The sequence below is a fragment of the Atheta coriaria genome, unplaced genomic scaffold, assembly GCF_025399875.1.
Source record: "Atheta coriaria isolate IRGN ID8LTWV9N9 unplaced genomic scaffold, Caltech_Dcor_3.1 hic_scaffold_39_pilon, whole genome shotgun sequence".
Lineage (NCBI taxonomy): Eukaryota > Metazoa > Arthropoda > Insecta > Coleoptera > Staphylinidae > Dalotia > Dalotia coriaria.
Window position 1 is genome coordinate 3,372 of NW_027045481.1, and position 22,027 is coordinate 25,398.

The window sequence follows — 22,027 nt, forward strand, 5'->3', positions numbered from 1 at the left end:
CTATAAATTAAAAATAAATATCATTCTGTAAACCTACACACACCTTGAATGAATAGCGGAAATGATGAGAAAAGAGTATGTTTTGTTGTTGAACTCGAAAGAGATACAGTGAACTAGAGTGGACTCATTATAAAAAATAAAACAAAAGTAATCTATAGTATAAAATAACAAATTATATTTAATGCGAGGGTTGTGCTGGAAGTTATTTTTAAATTTATTTCGTATCAATTTAGTTATCTTCCTTTTTTGTTTATATTTTTACGGAATTGCACACAGTGTCTGCCAAATGTGCTTTAGTGCGCTTTTGAAACATCGATGCTCCCACGAATAAACATCCATATTATTGTACTACAAAGTGTAAGTCAAAAATGAAACATAACACTTGCTTATCGCTTATCGCTTTCTGTCAGTTCCCTCGGCTCTAAGCCGCAAACTTAGAACTTCGTTTTAAAAATTGTGCCCAACACACTAAAATCAAACAAAAAATCTGGTTCAGTTTTGGAATTCCGAACTTTTTATTTCACGCAACTATAGCATTTTGCAACACATTTGAAAATGAAAGATGTCCCACGACAACCGAAAATTATCAAAACCTGTTACAATAAATTAATGCAATCTTGTTATATTTTATTTTAATCGTTTATTATAAATACATTACAAAAAAATTGAGCAATTGGTAAGAATTATCGTACAGTACGAATGGTCAATATTAATCACCTCGATCCGACTTCAATTACCTTGGTCGGGTCGCATTACAATATTACAAATATTACAAATAGAGAGGCGCGTTGAGATTTACGTATTGACATAAATAAATAAATAAGCCGAATGAATCCAAAAAACTCCACAAACTGCCATGCAATCAAAAGTATATCTTTTTGGACGTCCAGTAATTACATAATTTTTAAAACTAAATTATGTTCAGTTTTTGTTTTACTTCCTTTCTGATAGGGTTATATTATCTGGAATGTCAAAAAATCCGAATACTGATGCAGATTCCATCGACATCATGTCCTGAGTCATTCTGCGCACACACGACATTTTAAATAATTAGAATATTTGGCAACGTCGATTTTAAACCTAACTTAACCTATAAACTAACCTAATTTTAATTAAAATCTACCGTATTAACAGCCGTCACACGTTTTTACTAGGTAACCAAAAGATCAGACAGCCAACCACTCGCTGTGCAGTGGTGTAATATCGACTGCCTAGGTTATCTAAATACCTAGATTTAACGACTCATCCTAAAATAATTGAGACTATCTATTATCACTAGCTAGGACTGTCGAGTAGCGGGCATTATATTATAATGCATAAACTAATTTGAGTAGTTTAATGGCGGATGCAAATCTAAATTTAACTGATGATATGAGTTTAAAATGGCCGCCCTCGATTTGTATTTACACTTTGTGCACTGCCTTTCAAATTTCAAAAATGGCGATTTAGGGCTTCAGACAATCATTTCGTTGTACTCGTTTGGTTCAAGGTCCTGGTCGTTTGGTGCAACCAGGCTGTTGTAGTATACTTCCAGCTCTTTTGGAGACATACTAGAACGCTTTGTTGGACGGTAGTCCGCAAACTTTTTATCCATACGCGGCGTTTCATAGTCATCGCCGTCCAGCCAAGAAACGCCTTGCGATGGTCGTGTTCGTTTACAGTATTTACAGGTCCATACAGTAAGCCCCAAAATACCGCCGATGATGAGCGCGTAGGTGATGCTCGCCACCAAATGCGGAAGGATATTCAAATAAGTAAAGAACTTCCATACCAAGTCGTCTGGCAAATGGTACATTCTCTAAAAATATAGTCACAAAAATTTAATTAAAAAAAGCTATAATAAAAAGAAATATGTCGATACATACAATTTCGGTCCACAATAACGGAATAACCATATCTTCAAATTGTCTTACATTGGCCACATTTCCAATTTTCCCCAAAGACATGTTAATTTGGAAACGTACTGCTACTTCCAGAGGTAACCCCGATTTCTATGAAAAGAATACTATAATTGTTTTGTTGGTACAATGTTAAACTTTCGGCTTACCGGTTGCACCACAAAATAAGTCTCATGCGCTCTTCGATCCGGAGTGTATCCCTCCACCTCGTTCCGCAAACTATCATCAGAGTCTAAAAAGTGTGGGTAGCTAAGCGCTATAGGGAAACCGTAGTAGCACTGTCGGACATCCAATAATCCACGACGCAGACATTGCTTGGTTCTACAGAAACAAGCATTTTCGGAATCAACAATACCATTATCCATTGCATTCGCTGGGAATTTGTAGACGAATGCTTCCAAACCCGATTGAATTGTGTGATTGGTCATCATCTAAATATAGAAAAGAAAATATTATTGTATATTTTATGCCTTTATCAATTTATTCATCTTACAAGTGTTTGAGGACGACACACGCTCTTTCTAAAGAACTTTTGCGTCTCATTGGGTTGAATATTGCTGCGGAATTTGGTGCCATCAGAAGAGTTAGCAATATTACCACATCGTCCTTCCCACTGAGGCATTTGCGGCGCTCCGTTGTACGTTTCAATTAATCCAGCAGCGTTGATATCATTTGCTCCCGTGTATACAGTTTCATAATCGCCTTCAAAGTTGTACATCTACAAACAATTAAATTTTCATTTTAGGCAAGTCATTGTATTTCTTAAGGTTTGTTAAGTTAAGGGTTGTAAGCTTACCCGATCAATTAGACCAAGTTTTTCAAAATTTATCCAGTGGGGCAATAATTTGTTCCCTAAAGTCATGAGTGTGCTCGAATAACCAAACATAAATTCTTTCGGGCTCATCTCGACCAACGGTTGCGTTTTTGTTTGACGAATTAGTAGATTCAATCCCAATTTTGTTAAGTACGATCCAGTTGATACGACATCTGCTATGCTCTGAAATACATTTAATACAATTAATAAATATATTTTCGTTTTGTTTGAATATTAATTCATTTATGTACATTACAAATGAATATTCATCAAACAACTGCACATTTACTTTAGTTTTATTGTAATCTGTAAGTTTTGTGTTTGATTACATTATTTGCGCTTTGGCTTCCTATTTAATTAGAAAGTATTTCTGAATTTCGTAGCCGCTCAAAGTTCATTGCGCACGTACGAACCGTCTGAATGTGTCCAATTAAACTCACACCATACCATACACATACTCATACGTACATGATAACATGATTATTGCGTTGAGGTTTTTTGCTGATTACTTGGAACGTCTGATGTTATGGTCTGAATAATTCAACGTAATAATTTTAAAAAATTGTGAAAACAATTGACGGTACATAACACAGATTGCGTTAAGTTTATTTTTCTATTTAATGTTAAAATAATACCAAAGGTTATCTTTAGTTGTAAATGCAAATTAAAATTCTTATCGGAATTACTAAAAACTATTAATTATCAATATTACAAAAAAAATTAAGAAGTTTATTGCAGTTTGTTTTAAATAAATTAACGCCCTGTACAGTAACTGCGTGACACAAGATCATAAATCCAATTGTGCATTGATCCACACGGAACGCAATGACATTTTACATTTAAATGCAATATGAACCAACTTGGCATTATAAACTTTATAAATGAATTGTCACTATCAAAAAATACGACTACTACATTACGCCACTTTATTACCCAAATTTCTTAAAAAATTAGTAATTGATCAGAACAAATCCATTTTCATTTTCATTTCAAATTCATTTTGAAACAAATCGTTGCTTTAAGTGAAATCTTGTAATTAAGCAGATTGAGCGAAGAAAAGTGCAAAATGATTGTATGTTTTAAGCCATATGACTCAAGTCACTTTCAGATATTTTGACATTTTGCGTTGCGATTAATTGCGACTTTCCTAATCGCGCTTTAATCGGTCGATCCAGCTCAAAAAACCGCCCCGACTAATTCGATTTAAACCGAGAGCTGACCTAACCTAATTCTCGGCTTCAACTCAGATTGCTTAAGTCATTTAGCGAGGCGACTCAAGTAAATTTGAAGCGTATGTAATTACTCGTGTGTAATAGGGAAAATATTAATGAAAATTTTGCAATATAAAATTTTAGACAACGCAAGTTTTAAAATTAAATTAAGTTATGTAACATAATTAATTATTATTTAATGAATATTTATCCATGTTTAGTTTAATTCAAGTTGATTTATTTTTCGAAACACTCTGTATATAGAATAATAATTAATATGCGCGTGGCCGGTTGACTTCGTGTGCACCTTTGACTTAACTTGCATTGAAGTTACTTCGACACGAATGATGTAACTTTCACTCTTCCACTTTGCCGAGTTTGTTTTACTTTTGCTCAACATATGTCAACTTAACACAACCTGCACATCATTAACTTGGGCAAAATAAGAATAGTCGTTAGTTTGTGTAATCAAAAAATAGAAAAATAGAATGGATTTACAATACATTTCTAAATAAAATATCTAACAGCATTTTTTTGGTTCACTTTTAGCGACAATACCAATAGGAGTTTACATTTCACATTCGCGTTGAGTAAGTTATGAATGAACTTGAATTGAATGAATGGCCGTGAATTACATCACGAAAACAAGACATAACTCAACAACTTGTTTAACCAATAAATTACACGCGTTTTTTTTTATATATATAATGATATATACATGTTTATTCTGGTACCCATAGTTTTTAGGATAATTTTTTTTTAAGTGACTTACCAATAGTGCAATATTGGGCAATATTAGCCGATCGGTTTCGTGATCGCTGACGGACTGTTCGGGCACAAACTCCAAAATGTGACGCGGATTTGCGGACACTGTTCCATTTTCATTGAAAGTCACGTTTTCATGTGTCATTAGTTCACTGAAATGTAAACAAATTTGAATTGGTACTTGATACTTTTATTTCAAATTTAAAATTACTAAAATGAATCTTAAATATAAACAATAAAAGAAAGCTAGAGATATCTAGGTGGTTAAAATTGAATAGGGGCTCAGGTTGGGCTACAAAAATGTTTATACGCTTTCTTACCGATAAACATAAGGTCCAACTTCGACGACTTTCATCTTTTCGTTTCCGGCAAGGAATTCTTCATGATTGGTTATGTTGAACACCCACACCCTTAGATATAAATCTACGGGCGGTGCTCGCCACAATTCGAATATTTCTCCGCCTGGTACAAATAATATTCTCTGCAAATTTCAGAATTTATAATAAGTTACCCTTATAACTCTATAAAATCGAAATTCAGAGACACAAGTGATAATCATAATCTAATTAGCATTAACATTAATTTCAACTATTTCTTACTTGGTTGAAAAAAAAGTTGTACGGGTCTGTTGCGAGCATGAAAAAACCACCTGAGAGGAATATCACACCGAGGATAGCAAGAATGGAATAGCCTGAAAAAAAGACAACAAAAATTTTATAAACATCTGCAAAATACATGCAGTAACCTTCAGACTGAATGAATATAGAGACAAAAATGTACCAAAAGAATGTATTTAAGAGTGGTTGACCCATCTGTCGTGTGAACAATTCGATTTACGATAACATTTTTGACTTAAACTTGCTTTTTTAAAGTTACGTGGTTGGTGATCATTGAATCGAGCGATACGAGTATTATTATCGCCTGCCGTGCTACTTTTATTGGGCATAGTGTATAATTTCAACGCAATTTTACTGCAGAATGTGAAAAATCTTCAATTTAAAGTGTTTAATTTTTTTAAGGACATTAAATGTCAAATATGATTATTGATAATTAATTTAAGAGGAACTCAAAAGTGCTATATTATATAATAAAATAAATTTGCAAAAAAGTCACTTAAAAACAACTAGGAACAACAGGTTTAAAACAAATTATGCTCAACATTTATTTAAATTGCCATCATAATGATCTTAAAACATTAATTTTAAGAACTCTGGGCTTCTTAAAAAATCAAGGTCTTTCTTAGCTAATTACTTGTTTTTAATACTTGTTGAAATATATAGTAACGCACGAAAATATGTTTCCATTGCACATAAGTGCAGCAAGTGCAAATGATGAAATTCAATGAAAACTGCACGTTCAACATCTGTCAGCAGTTTGACAGCATCGTTTTCTGCATGCTGTTTCAATTTCTTCATCACTTTTAAGTTTAGTGAAGGGAACCACCATCATCAACGAACATAAGCATTCAATTTAAAACATCAATTTGTAATAATTGATTTGATAATCGCAGGCGAGAAAAGTAAGGAAAATAAACCTTTAACTTTCGTCTATTGAATGTCATTGTAGAAGTTATGTAAGTAAACATTTATCAGTTGTATTACATGAATTTATCTATTACAGTAAATGTCGATTTCTTTCCAGTAATCCAGTGAACACAATTATTATCATATTATTTTCCTCTTTTCTTTTTTTTAATATAATTGTTGGAATAAAGTAAAATATTCAAATTGCTGCAATAGACAACTTAATTGTTGTGTTTTAATACAAAGTATAAAAACAGCCAATAGACATTAAAATGTTCCACAGTTTCACGTTTTGTCTACCTCAAGTTGTTATTGAGGTTTATTGCATTAATTGATTGGAATAAAATTTACATTAAGAATGTATTGTCTTAAATAAATTGGGATTGCATTATGAAGCCGAAAACAGGTTTAACGTTTTTGCATCGATTTGTCACCAAAAATTGCACATTCCATAAACTATTTAAGTGATAATTTTTGAATTACATCGTTAACACTAATAATTTAGTGCAATAATTAGTCTACACTAAATCAATTTTTTTGTAGTACTTTGCATACTAATTTAAAAATTAAGTTGTTTTTGTCAACTTAAACTTACAATTTTTAGTTAGTAATAACTAGTTTTATTACCATTTTATTGATTGGATGGTTGTACTTAAAGTTGATTTACATCTTTATTAAAGTTGTTAAGTTGTTATTTTAAAATAGGTGTGATATTCATAAATCAATATGCTACACAACTTTGGGCATTAGTTTTAGTACGTATGAACAATTATTATGATATTATAAAATATGTTGTAGCACAAATTATTGCTTTCCTATTGAATAAACATAAGTTATACTATTACATATACGAGTTAGTAATATGTAGGTTTAATCCATTAGGCCAATTAATGATTCAATTGTTATTATTCTAATTTAAAATTACATGTATTATTTTATATATTAAGTAAGTTCTCTCTTTTGCCGCCTCTCTGTCTAAATTTTTAATGAAAAGTTGTTAATTGCGTCTGCCGACTGAATAATAACTATTTTATTGCATTTTCTTGTTTATTATGTGTCAACAAACATATTTTACCTCTCAACTCTGGGAATATTATACGACGACTGTTTTTTTTATCTTATATTTTTATATTAATTTATTTTTATCATCGAAATATTATCTAAATGATAATTTTACAACTAAAATTGATTTTACGAATTATGATTGTTGGGTTAACAAAAAATCATTGTTTTTATTATTTTAGTATTTGTTTTAGTAGTTTTGTTTGTTTGTATTTTTATAATTTTTTAAAGTTTCCTCACAATTGTAATTTCCCTAGATTTCAACAAATATTTCAAATTCATAGATACTCCAGTAGGTTTTGAGACTTAGTGAGAGTTACAAACGTCCAATCATTTATATCTTTATATGTGGTGATAATTCTGGTCAACACAATTTTAGATGGCGACATTAAACAATCGTTACGTTAATTACGGTTACTCGGTAGTTATTTACAAACGTATATTTTACGCGAACAACATGATATACATTATGTACCTTTTCTGTGTTTTACTCGTAAATCAGACACAGGTTAATACTGATAAGTTACTGCAATAATATCTTCCTACTTGTGTTTATTTTTCATCAAAACAGATGTTATCCAACTGTTATTCAACAATATTTTTATTTATATGACTTCTTACAAAGCTAAATCAATCGACTTAGTTTTTATCTATGCTGTTAAGGTTTTAATTGTACCTACGCGAGCACGTGTGCATAACAATTAACCATATAAACCACCGTAACGAGTGGCTTTAAAGTTACCACTTTGTTATGTATGAATAAATACAATACCTACATTTGATACGGTAGAAATTAAAATTGTAACTACTAATTTAAGTGAGAAATATTCCACTCCTATTTAATGTAAACAGAACGAAAATCTCCATTAGGGCTAACCATTTACAATTTTTTTTTGTTTCTAATAATACTATAGTATAAGTTTGTTAAGTTGATTAATTCTTTTACAGCCGTTTTAGATGCGCGGCACGTGCGAAATTACCGCATGCGCGTTACATACGAGACGAACTACCGTAATGGTGGACGGAATGCACGAATCTTTGAATGACGGTGCGCTACAGTGATTTCCGCGTTTCCTAAACGGTCGTCGACAGTTTCATTCGTTTTATTGCATTACCTGGCCAAATGTATGTCACTTGGTCAACGTACATCTCACTATTCTATTACTCTACGTGATAGTGATGTAAGATGTAAGGTCCGTCTGATCACTTTTGCTGCTTTTGCCCATGCACACTTAAATATAAATAAGAAATATAAAAAATAAGCATTAGCTTAAGTCAAAGTATTGTTTATTATTTTGACCCTGTCTACCTTATAAATTTGTTAGATAAAATTAATATAAATGTAATTAATTAATGATAATACTCAATTTATGGAATTTCCACTTAGTATACAATTTGTTCTTTAATCGTTTCAAATTTTTCCACTGCCACAAAAAAATTCCACCCAACTGCAATATTTTTTAAAGTGGAATTTTATTAATACTACTATATCTAAAAATAATCCCATGAAAATATAATTTCCCTACAAGTATCGTACAAAGTAAATTTGAATTAATTAAAATAATTAAACTTTTAAATCAACTTAATTTTTAAGAAGTACAAATAAATATAAAAAGTGCAATCAAAATACTGTTAGTTGTTTGCCCTGATCGCCCGAATAGAGCCGACCGAGAAATGAATCCGAAACGAGTGAAAGCGAAGCGAGAAGCAAACCACGCGGCTGTTGAATGATTACGCAATTGGGAGTATAGACGTTTGCAGTTGTAAGTTAAGAACGCAGCGCACGAGAAAAGACAGGAATTTTCTCAAGCGCTGTATTATTATTGCAATCAAGCGATTAGAGAAAGATTGGAGGAGAAGAAATGCAACTTCCTCGCTTGACTTTCCTCGCTCAATATTAATACGCAATGAAACATGTCATACAAAATATTTAAACTGTACTGTTACAATGTATTTATTTGAATATAATTCTTAATTTTAAAACAGACATTTTAATATCAATTAAATCAATTTTGTGCGTTTCATCGTGCTGAGAATTTGTCGCGTGCTCATTATTCGCAAACAATTTAATCGCTTTTTAATTGTCACCTACGATCTGACTTAATAACAGTCTCACTGTCGTGCGTCAATTTTTTGCATTTTGTCTCACAATTTAATTTCATATTTTGCGTATAATTTCATATTATTTTCTTTGATAATTTGTAAATCAGTTTTGCGCGAACGTCGCGCGTTTTATAATTACATTTTTTCTGTTTTTTAATTCAACGTTTAACAAATAAACAGTTTATTTTTAATTTATTTTATTATACGCAGATAATTTCTCATATTTCAAGTTATAAACTATAAATAAAATCATACCTATAATATATAATGAAGGAAATTCAAATGGTAAACACATAAAAATGTATTTAATCTGAAACTACATCGAACATAATTTGTTTCCTATTTTAACTTGTACCGAAATACCAAAAATTTAAAGATGGTTGTTTATTAGTTTGTCAAAAATTAATCCGATATTACCAAAAGTATTGGTAAAACTGGTTTTATATTTTTCCTTTACGTTGTTTATAACTAAAAGATTATTGTAAATATGAAAAGTAGGCATAAATTTTTATTAAAATACATATGATTAAGTTTTGTGCAATTCATACATAAAATGTTTACTGTTGTGGGTTTTAATTTTCTGTAGAACTTACGTTGCTTATTTGATTATATAATGCTAGGGTATAATTTATTTTCCGTTTTGTGAAAATACTACATTCTAAGTGTCATCTTCATCTCCAAGTTGTGTATATAAAGTATTAACACAAATGGTAAATATTGATGTAAAATCATAACAAATTGGGCAGTTTAAGATGTATCTCTGTGAATAGTTAATTATTGCTAATTGTTCATTTGGGAGATGTTGCATGGTGTTACCACATCGTTGGCGCACACTTTTCCGAGTGCTATTTTCGTGAATTTCTTACATCACAATTGATCATAAAGCGATTGTTGATACCAATTTATGCATAGATCATAGATGTAAATAAAATATTAAATATTTATTAAATATTTATTAAATATTTAATAGAATTAAACAATTAGCAATAATTTATATTTTTGTAAAATTTAAACTTAAGTTTAAAACTTGTTTTTTTGTGTATTTAAAGTAATGCGTCATGTTCAAAAGAACTTATTTAAATTAGGTCTGATAACGATTTAAATTGCAGTTTGCACCTTATATAGTATTTAGGAGTGCAGATTTGCAGAATTAAGCTCTTGTGCGTTTTAATTCGTTTTTTAATGCAATGCAAATGGCATTGAATTCAATTTAATATTCCATGGCGAAAATACGGAAACAAGAAAACACTGAACATAGCATGTATACTTAAAGTGTAAATAAAAGATAACTCAATTAATATTGGTTTTTACAATTTTGAAGAATAGTTGAAAATTGGGTTTATTCGATATTTACTATGTACCAATCGTTGAGTATGCTACGCATGCGTAAATTCCACAAATGTATTAGTACCATCATTAGCCGGATAAACAGTTAGTGAAACAGTGGTTGGCAATGACAATCACACACCTATGACGCAGTGTCGAATATTGGAAGTTCAACGATTTTCGAATGGCGATGTCAATACGAAACACAAAGTAAATATTGGATGAAATACGAAATACTCGTATTATGCCATGCTAGTGGTATACCAGTACTGCCTTAGCCAAAATTAGGCCAGGTTCAATTTCATTTTTATTACATCGACTTAAGTCAATACACACTGAACAAGACAAAAACATTTGACATTCTTCACTTTCACATTTAGATATTTAACTTACTGCGGGAAAAATGTTTCAACCTCCTCCAATGCTTCTGGTGCAGTTCCTGTACTTTGTCCCTTGCTTGATGAGCTTGCTGCTCGGCGAAATTATTGGTGCTCACCACCGAGTAAGTGCGCCCCAAGAAGCGATTTAAATCTGGCACTAAACGCATTTTGTCTTTTTTTTATTACCAAATTAATTCAATCCCACAATCACTACAATCTTCACCATTCACAAGATGCGCGCTTTTGACTTCAACTAACACTAAACTTACAAGCTGTGCTTTAAGTCAAAGAATGAGCTTCCGATAGTTTAGTCACGTTGGCAAGGCAATGCGTCGTTTTAAAATCATTAGGACCACAAATTAATTACGGACGTACCTGCCCCTCATTAAAATCAAATTAATTTTACTCAATATTCAACAATTTAAAAGTGTCACAAAAAGAACTTGAATTTAAACACAAAAAATCGATCACGAAATATTACCGATAATTTTAAAATTGTATCTGATATCGTTTTATACTCTTTCCCAATATGATAAGTGGAAAGTGAAGACTTTTCACCGTCGAGACGCGAAGTCGACTGATCCGGAGCGTGGCGAAGTCACAGGACTATATCGCGATTGCCTACCTCCATACCTGTTCGTCTGACAAAGTAGCTAAGCTACAGGTAGGTTCATGTGAGAAGGTAAGACGAGGTGAGGAAAAGTGACTATACCAACTTACTGAGATAGTACGCTACCGAAGTAGAGAATCATCACGCACGTCAATGGATAAGTGTTACTGTACATGTCTTGAAAATTACATGCTACTGTTTTCACGTAGAAAATACTTCGTATCACATTATTTTTCAATAGATTTTTTTTAGATAAGCATTAATTCATACTGTTGTCTTATTTTAAATTTGGTTTTGTTTGCAGTGTAAGTGTAGTGCTGAATAAAAAACATTCGAGAACAAAATTGAGAAGTCAACATGAGATTGCAGTTTTTTTGAGAATGTTTCAGTCACACACCTCTGACTCAAATGAATAGCTCTTAGTTACTTATTAGTATTCACATTGACCCTGAATTCCCCAAAACTATTTAAGTGTGTACAATGAACAAAGATAATACGAAAACTGACCGGAAAAAAATACGATTATTTGGGGAATTACGTCAATTTTTATGGGCAATACAATACTTAGTTAATATGTAAACTAAAAAAAATTACCTACATACAGGTATAAAGAGTATGTTTAACAAATTATTATGCAAATGATAAGTATAGTTTTGATCGGTACAAATATTTTAACTTCAAATTGTTTTGTTTATTTATATTTAAGCAAACAAAACGCACAGCTCCGTTATTATGCTCTTTAAATTAAATCAAAGCGTAAAATTTCTCTGTACCTTTGATAAACTCTAATTATACCTCGTAAAAAGGCCCAGATTGATTTCAAAATCACTTTATGACTATAAATGAACAAGTTTTGAAATAAAAGAGATATTTTGTGAGGTATCTTTGCAATGAGTTTCAATACGTAACGTTTCTGAAGAGCAAACAACAAAATCTAAACTTTAAAATTATTGTATTGGTCTTATTACCATATCCCGCAAAATAACTTAATGTAAACATTATTTATTTTGATCCGTTTTAATAAATAACTTTGAGGAATCAATTATAGATTGCAAAATTTTAATACAATGTATTTTTAGGTCGAAGTTTTGATAAACACAAAAATAACTTTTGACCAGTATATTTTTTAACCATAGTATTATAATAGTATTACATAAAGTTTAATAGTAATTGAACCACTGATTGCTACCAATTTTTGAATCCCATAATAAAATGCGTAATGAAAACCTATTTTCTTCTATCTACTGAACAAATAAAATCATAGTTGCAAAACAAACTACAGAGTTCATATTACGTAAGGATAATTATTTAAAAGAAAATTTTTGATTTTTGATATGTTAAATAAAGTTTTTAACACTTCTTAACGCATTGTTATTTAAACGCAAACGTGTATTGATCATACTTTAAATTTGAAGTTTTTTTTTTAAATTTAACTATTATTAAAAACGCATGTAAAACCATAATAACAAGTAAATTATATATGTCAATCAAAATAATTTTTAAATCAGATATAGATAGCTGGAATTTGCAAGCGTTAGATCATCTTTTATGCTGGGCACCGCTCAAGGTAAATAAAAACTAAGTAAAATGGCAGCTTTTCATTTTCAATTGTTGTTTGTCTACTACAGTTAACTCGTGTAGGTATTATAAGTTATCTACCTATTGTTTACTAGAAAATATTTACGTCGCGGTTGCAATGACCACACGCATTTACAGTAGTATTTGCAACATACGAGAACATTTGACGCAAATTGGATAACAATTGCAAGTCTATTTACATTTGGTTGTAACTCACTTATTTTTGACTTGTTTTTAAATAGAATAAATTGTTTATAGTTAACACGTGCATATTTTTCATAATTGTGCAAGCTATCATCTTTAGCAGCTATATAATTTAATTTTTAATTTGATTCAATAATTAAACCAATATTTCGTAACATTTCGTTCCCATCTTTTCGATATTTTAAAATTACTTTAAGGTCTTTGTCATATTCTTTAATTATATTGTTTAGCATTTTGTCTATTTACTCTTTCTTGTTTGCGCAAATCGAAAAACACTACAGTCGTGTCGTGCTGAAATAAACAAGGCGTACAATAAACATCTTTATATGCAGAATTTAACTATCTACTTAATGTATAATTAATTGAATGTTTAAATTTAAACCACAGAAAAAGTTGAATGGAAATCATTTGAAAAGAAAAAGGAAAAAAGATTCGATTTGCGTCAACTAAGAGCAAATCACAGTCACGGTCTGTTTTCGTGTAGCATTTAATTAATGAAATTATGCGTTTGCATAAACGACGTAATTTGTTACTTAGATCGTAAACGCATACGCGTATTCGTCATACAGAATCACAAACATGTAATAAAAATAGTAAATTTAAATCAGCAACAACTGCATGTTCACATCGGTAACCAAACATAATGAAAGCATACTGAAATGTTGCAGGTTTATTATAATAGTAATTGTGCAACTCGTCAACTAACGTAGTGTTTAAAAAGGTTTAAAAGTCGCAGGAAACTTTCCAAATCGATTTGTTGAGGCTCGTGAGGTTTGTGAGGTAAAAAGTGACCTTTACGTCTATACCATGCAACGATTATATTTTTAAATTTTAATAACATATTCAATTAATTATACATTTTACCAATCTTCATTGGTCTAATGTCTTGCTTTAATACATTTAAAATTGCATTTATAAAAATTAGCAAGTCATTAATTTAGTTTAGGATAACCAATATCATTTATGACCTTATATCGGTAATTATCAATAGGAAGGAAGGAAAAGCAGAGATGACGGAAAAAATGTGGAAGGAAGTGTTTTGGTGATTATGTGCTTGACTGTTTGGTGCAGTTGAATTCCATGCAATACAACGTAGAAAAAAAAACATGTAAAAAAAGCGCCCGAGGCCTCCATGAATTAATAATGATTTATTCACCAGCAAGTTTTTGAACAGTGTTAATTTAAAATTGATTGTCAAGTACAAACAAGATTGTTGACATTTCGATTTTTGATTTTACGGGTTTTACCTATAGTAATATTATCTTTTAATGTTAAAACACTAATTTCTATAATTATCATGTATTTTGTTTGATTCTTTTTATCATTAAAATCATGTTACTTCATCATAGATGTAATTTTTTTAATATAAATTAAGGCACATATTGATTTAAAGATTTTAGCTATTGATAATTTTTATTAAGTTTTAATGTTAGAAAATTTGCATAAATAGTTACTAGATTTTTTTGTATGTCAAATTATATTGTGGCAGGTTTTATGTAGGTCCGAAGAGTATTGATACTTAATTATATTTTGACTGTTTTTGACAAGTGCGAACATGCTGCCAGTACTTCCTACATTTTTTGTACTTCCAACTTCCGGAGAGCAAGAAAAAAACATAGTGTGAAAGATATTCGATTTCTTAACACGCAATTTTAGCATAAATATGAATCAACATTCTTAACATATCAGAGAAACCAGTTGTAGTAGTTGTAAATTTAGTTTAAAATTAAATTTCAAGTTCAACTTAATAGGCAGAAATCACTGTTTACGAAAGATTTATGTGAGTTATTTTTATGTTTTTTTACACATTCGAATCAATCAAAAATAAATAACAAATAATAAAATATAAGAGTCATAATTTCATATCGTGATATAATAATATTGTTTTTTTTTTCATATTTTAAATTCTATTCTTTAAGTCTAGACAAAATGTTGAAAAGTTACTCAAATTATTAACTTTTTTATATGATAAATATTTGATGCCGATAATTATATTCTGTTCTGATGTTTTCAATCGCGTTAGCATTAATTTATTTTCTAATCTATTGAGCAATTAATTTACTATAAAAACTATTTATTATTGAGTGCATTTCAAAAATAACATCATTTTTTGCTGATTAATCAATAGGTAAAATACGTGTTAAAAATAAATTTCTACAAACCCTATAACAGATACATATGTAAATATATGATTTATTTTTACTTAATTTGCTAGATAACGCGTATATCCATAAATTACTATAATAATAAGTATTAAATTCTATAATTTAATCAAATCAAGATGAAAATTTGCCTGGCAACACGAAAGCTTATTGATTTACATATAAAAATAAATTTTAAATAGTCGTGTATTTTAAATTTAAAAGTTCCGTTTATTTATGTTATTTATTGTCAGCAGGTAAGTTCAAGGTGATTGAAACATTTATTGCATTCACACATTCTTTATTGGGAAATTCAAATTTATCCGTAAATTCCGCTAAATCTGTGTACTTTGAAACCATCATTGAGTCAATATTTGCTTCGGTTAACACTATTTTGATCTATTACAAAATACACGTGATTTTATTGTTATTATTTACACTTGTTTGGTTAGGTTTTATTTGAATTTTAATATTAATATATCACTCTGGCAATAACTCAAATTTCAAGATGTCCTCGTCAATTTAGTTTTGAATAAATTAAGTTATCATTAATCAAAAACATCTTAAGCTAAACCCAAACCAAATTAAAAACGTTTATATAATTATATAAATCATTTAAATGAATATATTTTTTTAAATTTGTTTAGCTTTTCTTTTTAACTTCAGTGAGGTTTGACAGCTACCTTTTATTCTTTACAAGTCTCAAATTGTGATGTTTTCAAAGTTTATCAATTTGTTTTGTATTAGTAATTTAAATGATAAATTTCTAAAATAAAAGCAGCCTCTTATAAAAGATGTTTTGCGTTGTCGCCCCATCATAAACTTACTAAATTAAAAACAAAAAATTTGCAAGAGTCGAGAAACTTGAGACAAGATCAAATGATCCGATGAAAGGTCGGGATATACAAAGATACAAATATGCAGAAATGTTAAAATTAAGTTTGCAGTCAAAGAACTTTTGATTTCAAGATAAAAAAAGTGGATGTTTTGTCTCTTGCATTTATGAGTGATGCAGACGCATACTATTAAACCTTGCGATTCTTGACCACAAACAACAGAAAAAGAATACTTTTGAGTTTATATTGAATTATTTTGATTTCTATTGCTATACTAACTTACCCAGCAAACTTAAAACCGCATTTTTCTGTGAATATTTTTAAAACTCATAAAACACTGCTTTTTCTGTTCATGTCCTCCCCGTCTTCACACGGTTGCTTCAATTTAAATAAAATTAAATGGTATACTATTTTCTTTTTGTACATATTATTTTATACAAATTTCGATATTTGTAGCCATGATTATTTTCGAGTTTCCAGAGTAATATAACTTGAAAATACTCAAACTTTTGTAATGTATTACCAAATCCAGAAATTTTTATAAGAAGAAAACCTCATGAAAAGGCAAAATTTATACATCCACACGATCGCTAGTAATCGCAAAATATTCTCACTGTTTTCCTTGTATACGTGATTCTTTCAAGATAATAGTTTAGTTTATCAAGTGTTTTGCCGCTATAAGTTGAAGTTTCCCATATATGAATTATAAATATTCAGAACGTGTAAACATGTACATGTAGTGGAATACACGCACTCTACATTGAGTCAACTAAATTGTTTTATAAGATATTATTATGTATAATGTTTACTGTGGTCTACTCTCCCAACCAATGACCACAGAATTAATAAACGCACATAAGTGTTAGTCAAAACCTACCGTATTGCACTCTCAAATGATGACAATGTTAGTCTTCTGTTTAAAAAGTAATAGAAAAAATACAACAATTAAGTGGGAATAAAAAACCCAGGAAATACTTGGCTTTGACTCAGAATATTTCAAATGTTTTATGAAAAACAAATAACTTAAAAAACAAGTTTTTTGTTTTTGTCCTTTTTATATTCAGCCAATTTTAAATATGGTACAAAATTAAATGATGAAAATAAACGTCAAAGGCCTAAGGTCAAATAACGAGATAAACAGTTTCTATGAATTTCTCAGTCAGTCTTTATACATGATTTGATTCGTCAGAATTTAATATGAAGCAAATTTAATAAATGATCAAATTAAATCAGTCTATCACGAAAATTTCAAAACATGTTGAATGATTTTCTCAAATTTTACATGATTGATTCAGTATTCGGTGATAATTATAAATAATCGAATTATTTTAATTAAAATTTTCTTATTTCCTTTTTGACAAAACCATTCATTCTAAACTTATTCAGACTTAAGGTATTAGGGAGGCAATAATGTTATGTTGCAAAAAAGTTTATCATTGACAAAATTCCGCCTAGCAAAAAATGATAAGTTCAATGTTGAAAATATGACTGAAAGTCTGTTACACAATACGAAATTTATCTAGAAGTAAACTTTACAGTGTCGATTATTTAAATACAGTGATCGTGCAATATTATTTAGGTCATGTTTTGTTTGTTTAACTGCGAAATTGGGGCAAGTCTGCTCCATGGCTTAGATAATTCAAGAATTTGTTAATAATTACAACTTTTTATTAAGAAATGTAACTAAATAACAGAAGATTCATTTGAGTATTGTAAATTAAGCAAGATCTACCAATTATGATAATAATAACAAGTCAGAAACCTCGATCTAGAAACTAGGATTGTTTGATAAACTTGATCCGGCCAATAAGGCAATTAATCATAAAGTACTTTCATCAGTTACTTTTGCTTAAATATTTTAAATTATTTCAAAAATAATTTATTTTAAAATATTTTAATATAAGAAATTGAAACGTTTCTCTTGCATGTTTAATGCCCAAAAGTTGAACTTGAACTTGAAAGTTCTTCTTCCGTGCTGATGATTCAGGCTTTAACAAAAATATGTTGCAGCCAAATTAAGAAATATATAAAGGCATTTGGCAAAATTTAATGCCCAGTTGCATTCACCATTATAGCCTTTACTGCGTTTAATTTGCCCGAAGATTAAAAAAATCCAGTTTTTTAGTGACGTCAATGGAAAGAATTTTACGTCATCAACATACGACTCAATTTGACCTTAAATGAATATTCATGTTCAAAACTATGAAATACACAAAAAAACTTCCAAAAATTTTAATACAAACAAAATTTTAATACCTAACATCGACATTTTGCCTAGTTTAGAATTTATTAATAAAAGTTATTATTATTTACATTTTATATTTTATTTTATATTTTACATTTTGATGTAAGAATTATTTTAATAATAATAATTGACAAAACAAAATAAATCGATGTTGAAGACTTGGCAATTTATTTAAATTATCCGAGAAGAAATGCTTTCTTTACTTACATCGATCCGATAGAATCATCCTGTGCATCAAAAATCCATAGATCCTTACAGCATATACGTACAGGAACAACATGATCAATCAAATCTTCCAGGTTCAGAACAATCACAGAAACAACTAATTTACATTTACAAAACTGACAGGTTAAAATACCCACATTAAAACATTTCGCACGTGTCCTCTTTTGCGATCAACAACCGTCACAACGTTTTGATTTGATTGCACCTGCAGCAATGATTATACAGCTTCACATTTTAAAATTTCACGCCACGCGATATTACAATTTACATTAATTAATTTTCCCCCCATCACGTAAAATTATAACTAATAATTTTAAAGTTGTTGAATTGTCGGGCGGTCAGTGCATTTTGTAACTTTTCGTTTTATGTCCGCAATTGCACTTTTACTACTTGTCACAGTTGTCAGAAAGTTAAGAGCAAAAAACCGCCGTGGTAACATGTTGTTTAATTACTCCGTTAATTTTGATAATTTTTTCAAAAGCAATTTAACAAAAAAACGCGATATTACGACGTTCAAAATTCGACAAAATTGATGTCAATTAATGCATTATGGTATCGGGTATCAACTTAATTGTTTATTAATGCGTTATTATATCATTATCTAAAACGCCCAGACGCTAAATTAATACACATGTAAAATTTAAGACAGTTCAAGGTTAGTATTAGCAATTTTCCTAAATATTTTTTTATGGAAAAGTATGTAATTCAATTCTATTCGTAATACCAAATTGTAAAAACAAGTATATCAATTTAGGTACCAATATTTTATTCAATCAATATAGCAATACTAAAGCTTATGTGATTAAGTTTACTAAAAATTCATTCTCGCAAATATAGTAAACATCATAAATACCAACGCCTAACATCTTAGAATGTTCCAATATAAAAGATCCGTATAAAAAATACGATAGAACAACCAAATTCCCTTTGTGGAGGTTCCACCTCCAAACTTCTTCATAAAAATCTTCGTTTCTATGTGTCGTTCAAAAGTATTCTTTGAAATAGAATAAAATGTGCATGTTGTGATGATGACGATAATCGAACAAAAAAATCATTCGATGCGAATTAAAGCGAAACACGGAAAATGATTGACAATTAAAATCTGATGCACATAACGCATAATTGTAATTGTGATAATAATTGGTTTAATGGCAAAGTAATTTGATGACGAAAATTATAAAAACAAAAACATTGAAGCATTCTGCACAGAAAATTATTTAAATTGGTAACAATTATTCAACACCATCGTTTTCTTGTAATTATTCCATCATCTTTGATTTTATGCTTTCCGCGTAAAATTTTATTACTTCAGAAATAAATCAATGGAATATTTCAACATGTTCGTTTGATTATAATTCATTAAATCATGAAGAGAATAAGATTAATACTCACTTAAAACAATGGCCAGTCCCTTAACATACACATGGAGAAAATTGTGGAGAATTCCATTAAACAGCAACATTTTTCTTGATTTGTTTCTTATGTGTTGATATATACAACTATATGTGGCATTAACCAATGCAGTAAATGTGCAGACAACTGAATTTTATAATTGTCATACCGAAGAATTATAACTTTTCACAAATCACAGTCAAATTGACTCTCACAATTTATAGCATATTAATTAAACTTGCTTAAGTTCCATTCGCTTATTCAATTAGTTTCAGAATTGATGTGATTAATTCACGTTCGAATGTCCGAATGTTCTAAAGACGAATGATGCATGAGAAAATGAGATTAAGCTGTGCGCTTCGATGCGATACTGTGACTTGCACAGTGCGATAAATGACGAAATCGGTACAATTAAATTCATGTTGTTTAATTTCTAGGGTCAATTAATATTGTTGCATGAAACTGTTTAGTGTTGAAACATGTTGCTTTTTTATTTATTTCATTTGCCCGTCTTATCAACTTTGACGTTGAATTCGAAAATTATTGATGAATTGACGAATCGTGTTTTTGTAATTATTTTTAATATTTATTGAAATATATAATGACATATTGGCGGCATTTAAGTTATGTAGTTAGTAAAGAAAATAAATGAAACAGAGCGAATGAGTTTATAAAATTCTTCTTTCCATTCAAAGCGTATGCTTATTTAAAATCTAAAAAGGAATGTTGTACCTAAAATGAAAATATGAATGCAATGAAAGCACGTAGACCGTAAAACAATGTGTTTGTGATTCTACCTTTAATGATTAAAAACAGTGTTCCTGAACTTGTGGAGCAACATATTAGTCTAAACTTGTTTTTTTTGAAACAATATACAATAACATGCAATAAAACAATTTAATAAAATTTTAAAAATGATGAAGGAACATTCCATGCTGAAACGGACAACATTCGGCTGTTAAACAATCATGACTCCCATTTTGAACAAATAATGTAAAGTATATGCAACATAGAAAATATAAAAACAAAAAACCCAGATGCAGATTCAATCGATGCCCATCTATAGTATCTGCAGTAACAAATTCAAAAAAATAAAACGCAATTTATTTCCTTATCAAATATAAATATTAATATATTTTTATCATATGAAACGCCTTTTTTCAGTAATGACCTCGAGCACATCCTTTTAGAGTTGCATAATGGAGATTTCTACCAACAGTTTACACTAAAGTGAACGCTAAACATTTATAATTTATTTAGTAATATGTAGAAGCACATTTATAAGCTCGAATTACGTGATTAATGGGATCGGTTCGCTTTGAGAAAGTCATAACAAGTGCATGATTGTTGCAACAATGGTAATGAACTTCATTCAACTCTGTCTATCACAAATAACAACTATGATTTATTATTTGTTATTGTTGAGGCTATTGCTGCAATTTTATTGCAATTGAATATAAGAATTCAATAAATTTAAATATTGGTTTTGTGGAAAAGTTGACGAAGAAGAGCAACTACAGGGTGCAAATAACAAACAACCAAATAGAGATGTCAAATTGACAACATCCAATTGTAGGTGCAATTATTTTATTACAGTGTATGAAACAAGGCCATGAAATGTGCGTTACAATATACAAGCCCTATTTTGATTAAAAATCAACGCAGGTATGTATACTTAGGGTTGCAACCGGGAGTTTGTTTTTAAGAGGAATTA

General features: G+C 29.8%; 1 protein-coding gene across 3 annotated transcripts; it reads right to left on the minus strand.

The window, feature by feature from the left end:
* Positions 1-614: 614 nt before the first annotated feature.
* Positions 615-20,656, minus strand: LOC135802562 (scavenger receptor class B member 1-like). Of its 3 annotated transcripts, none has more exons than XM_065316151.1 (9): positions 20,314-20,656; positions 5,288-5,379; positions 5,009-5,169; positions 4,696-4,840; positions 2,695-2,895; positions 2,392-2,616; positions 2,048-2,329; positions 1,866-1,991; positions 615-1,798 (listed from the first exon to the last, which is right to left on the minus strand). In XM_065316151.1, the coding sequence occupies exons 1-9, from the start codon at positions 20,381-20,383 to the stop codon at positions 1,454-1,456; spliced, it is 1,647 nt and encodes a 548-aa protein (XP_065172223.1). In that variant the 5' UTR covers positions 20,384-20,656; the 3' UTR covers positions 615-1,453. The 3 variants fall into 3 exon arrangements, with proteins under 3 accessions (XP_065172223.1, XP_065172222.1, XP_065172221.1); XM_065316150.1 differs by lacking the exon at positions 20,314-20,656 and adding an exon at positions 18,904-19,139; XM_065316149.1 differs by lacking the exon at positions 20,314-20,656 and adding an exon at positions 11,096-11,673.
* Between the last annotated feature and the right edge of the window lie 1,371 nt (positions 20,657-22,027).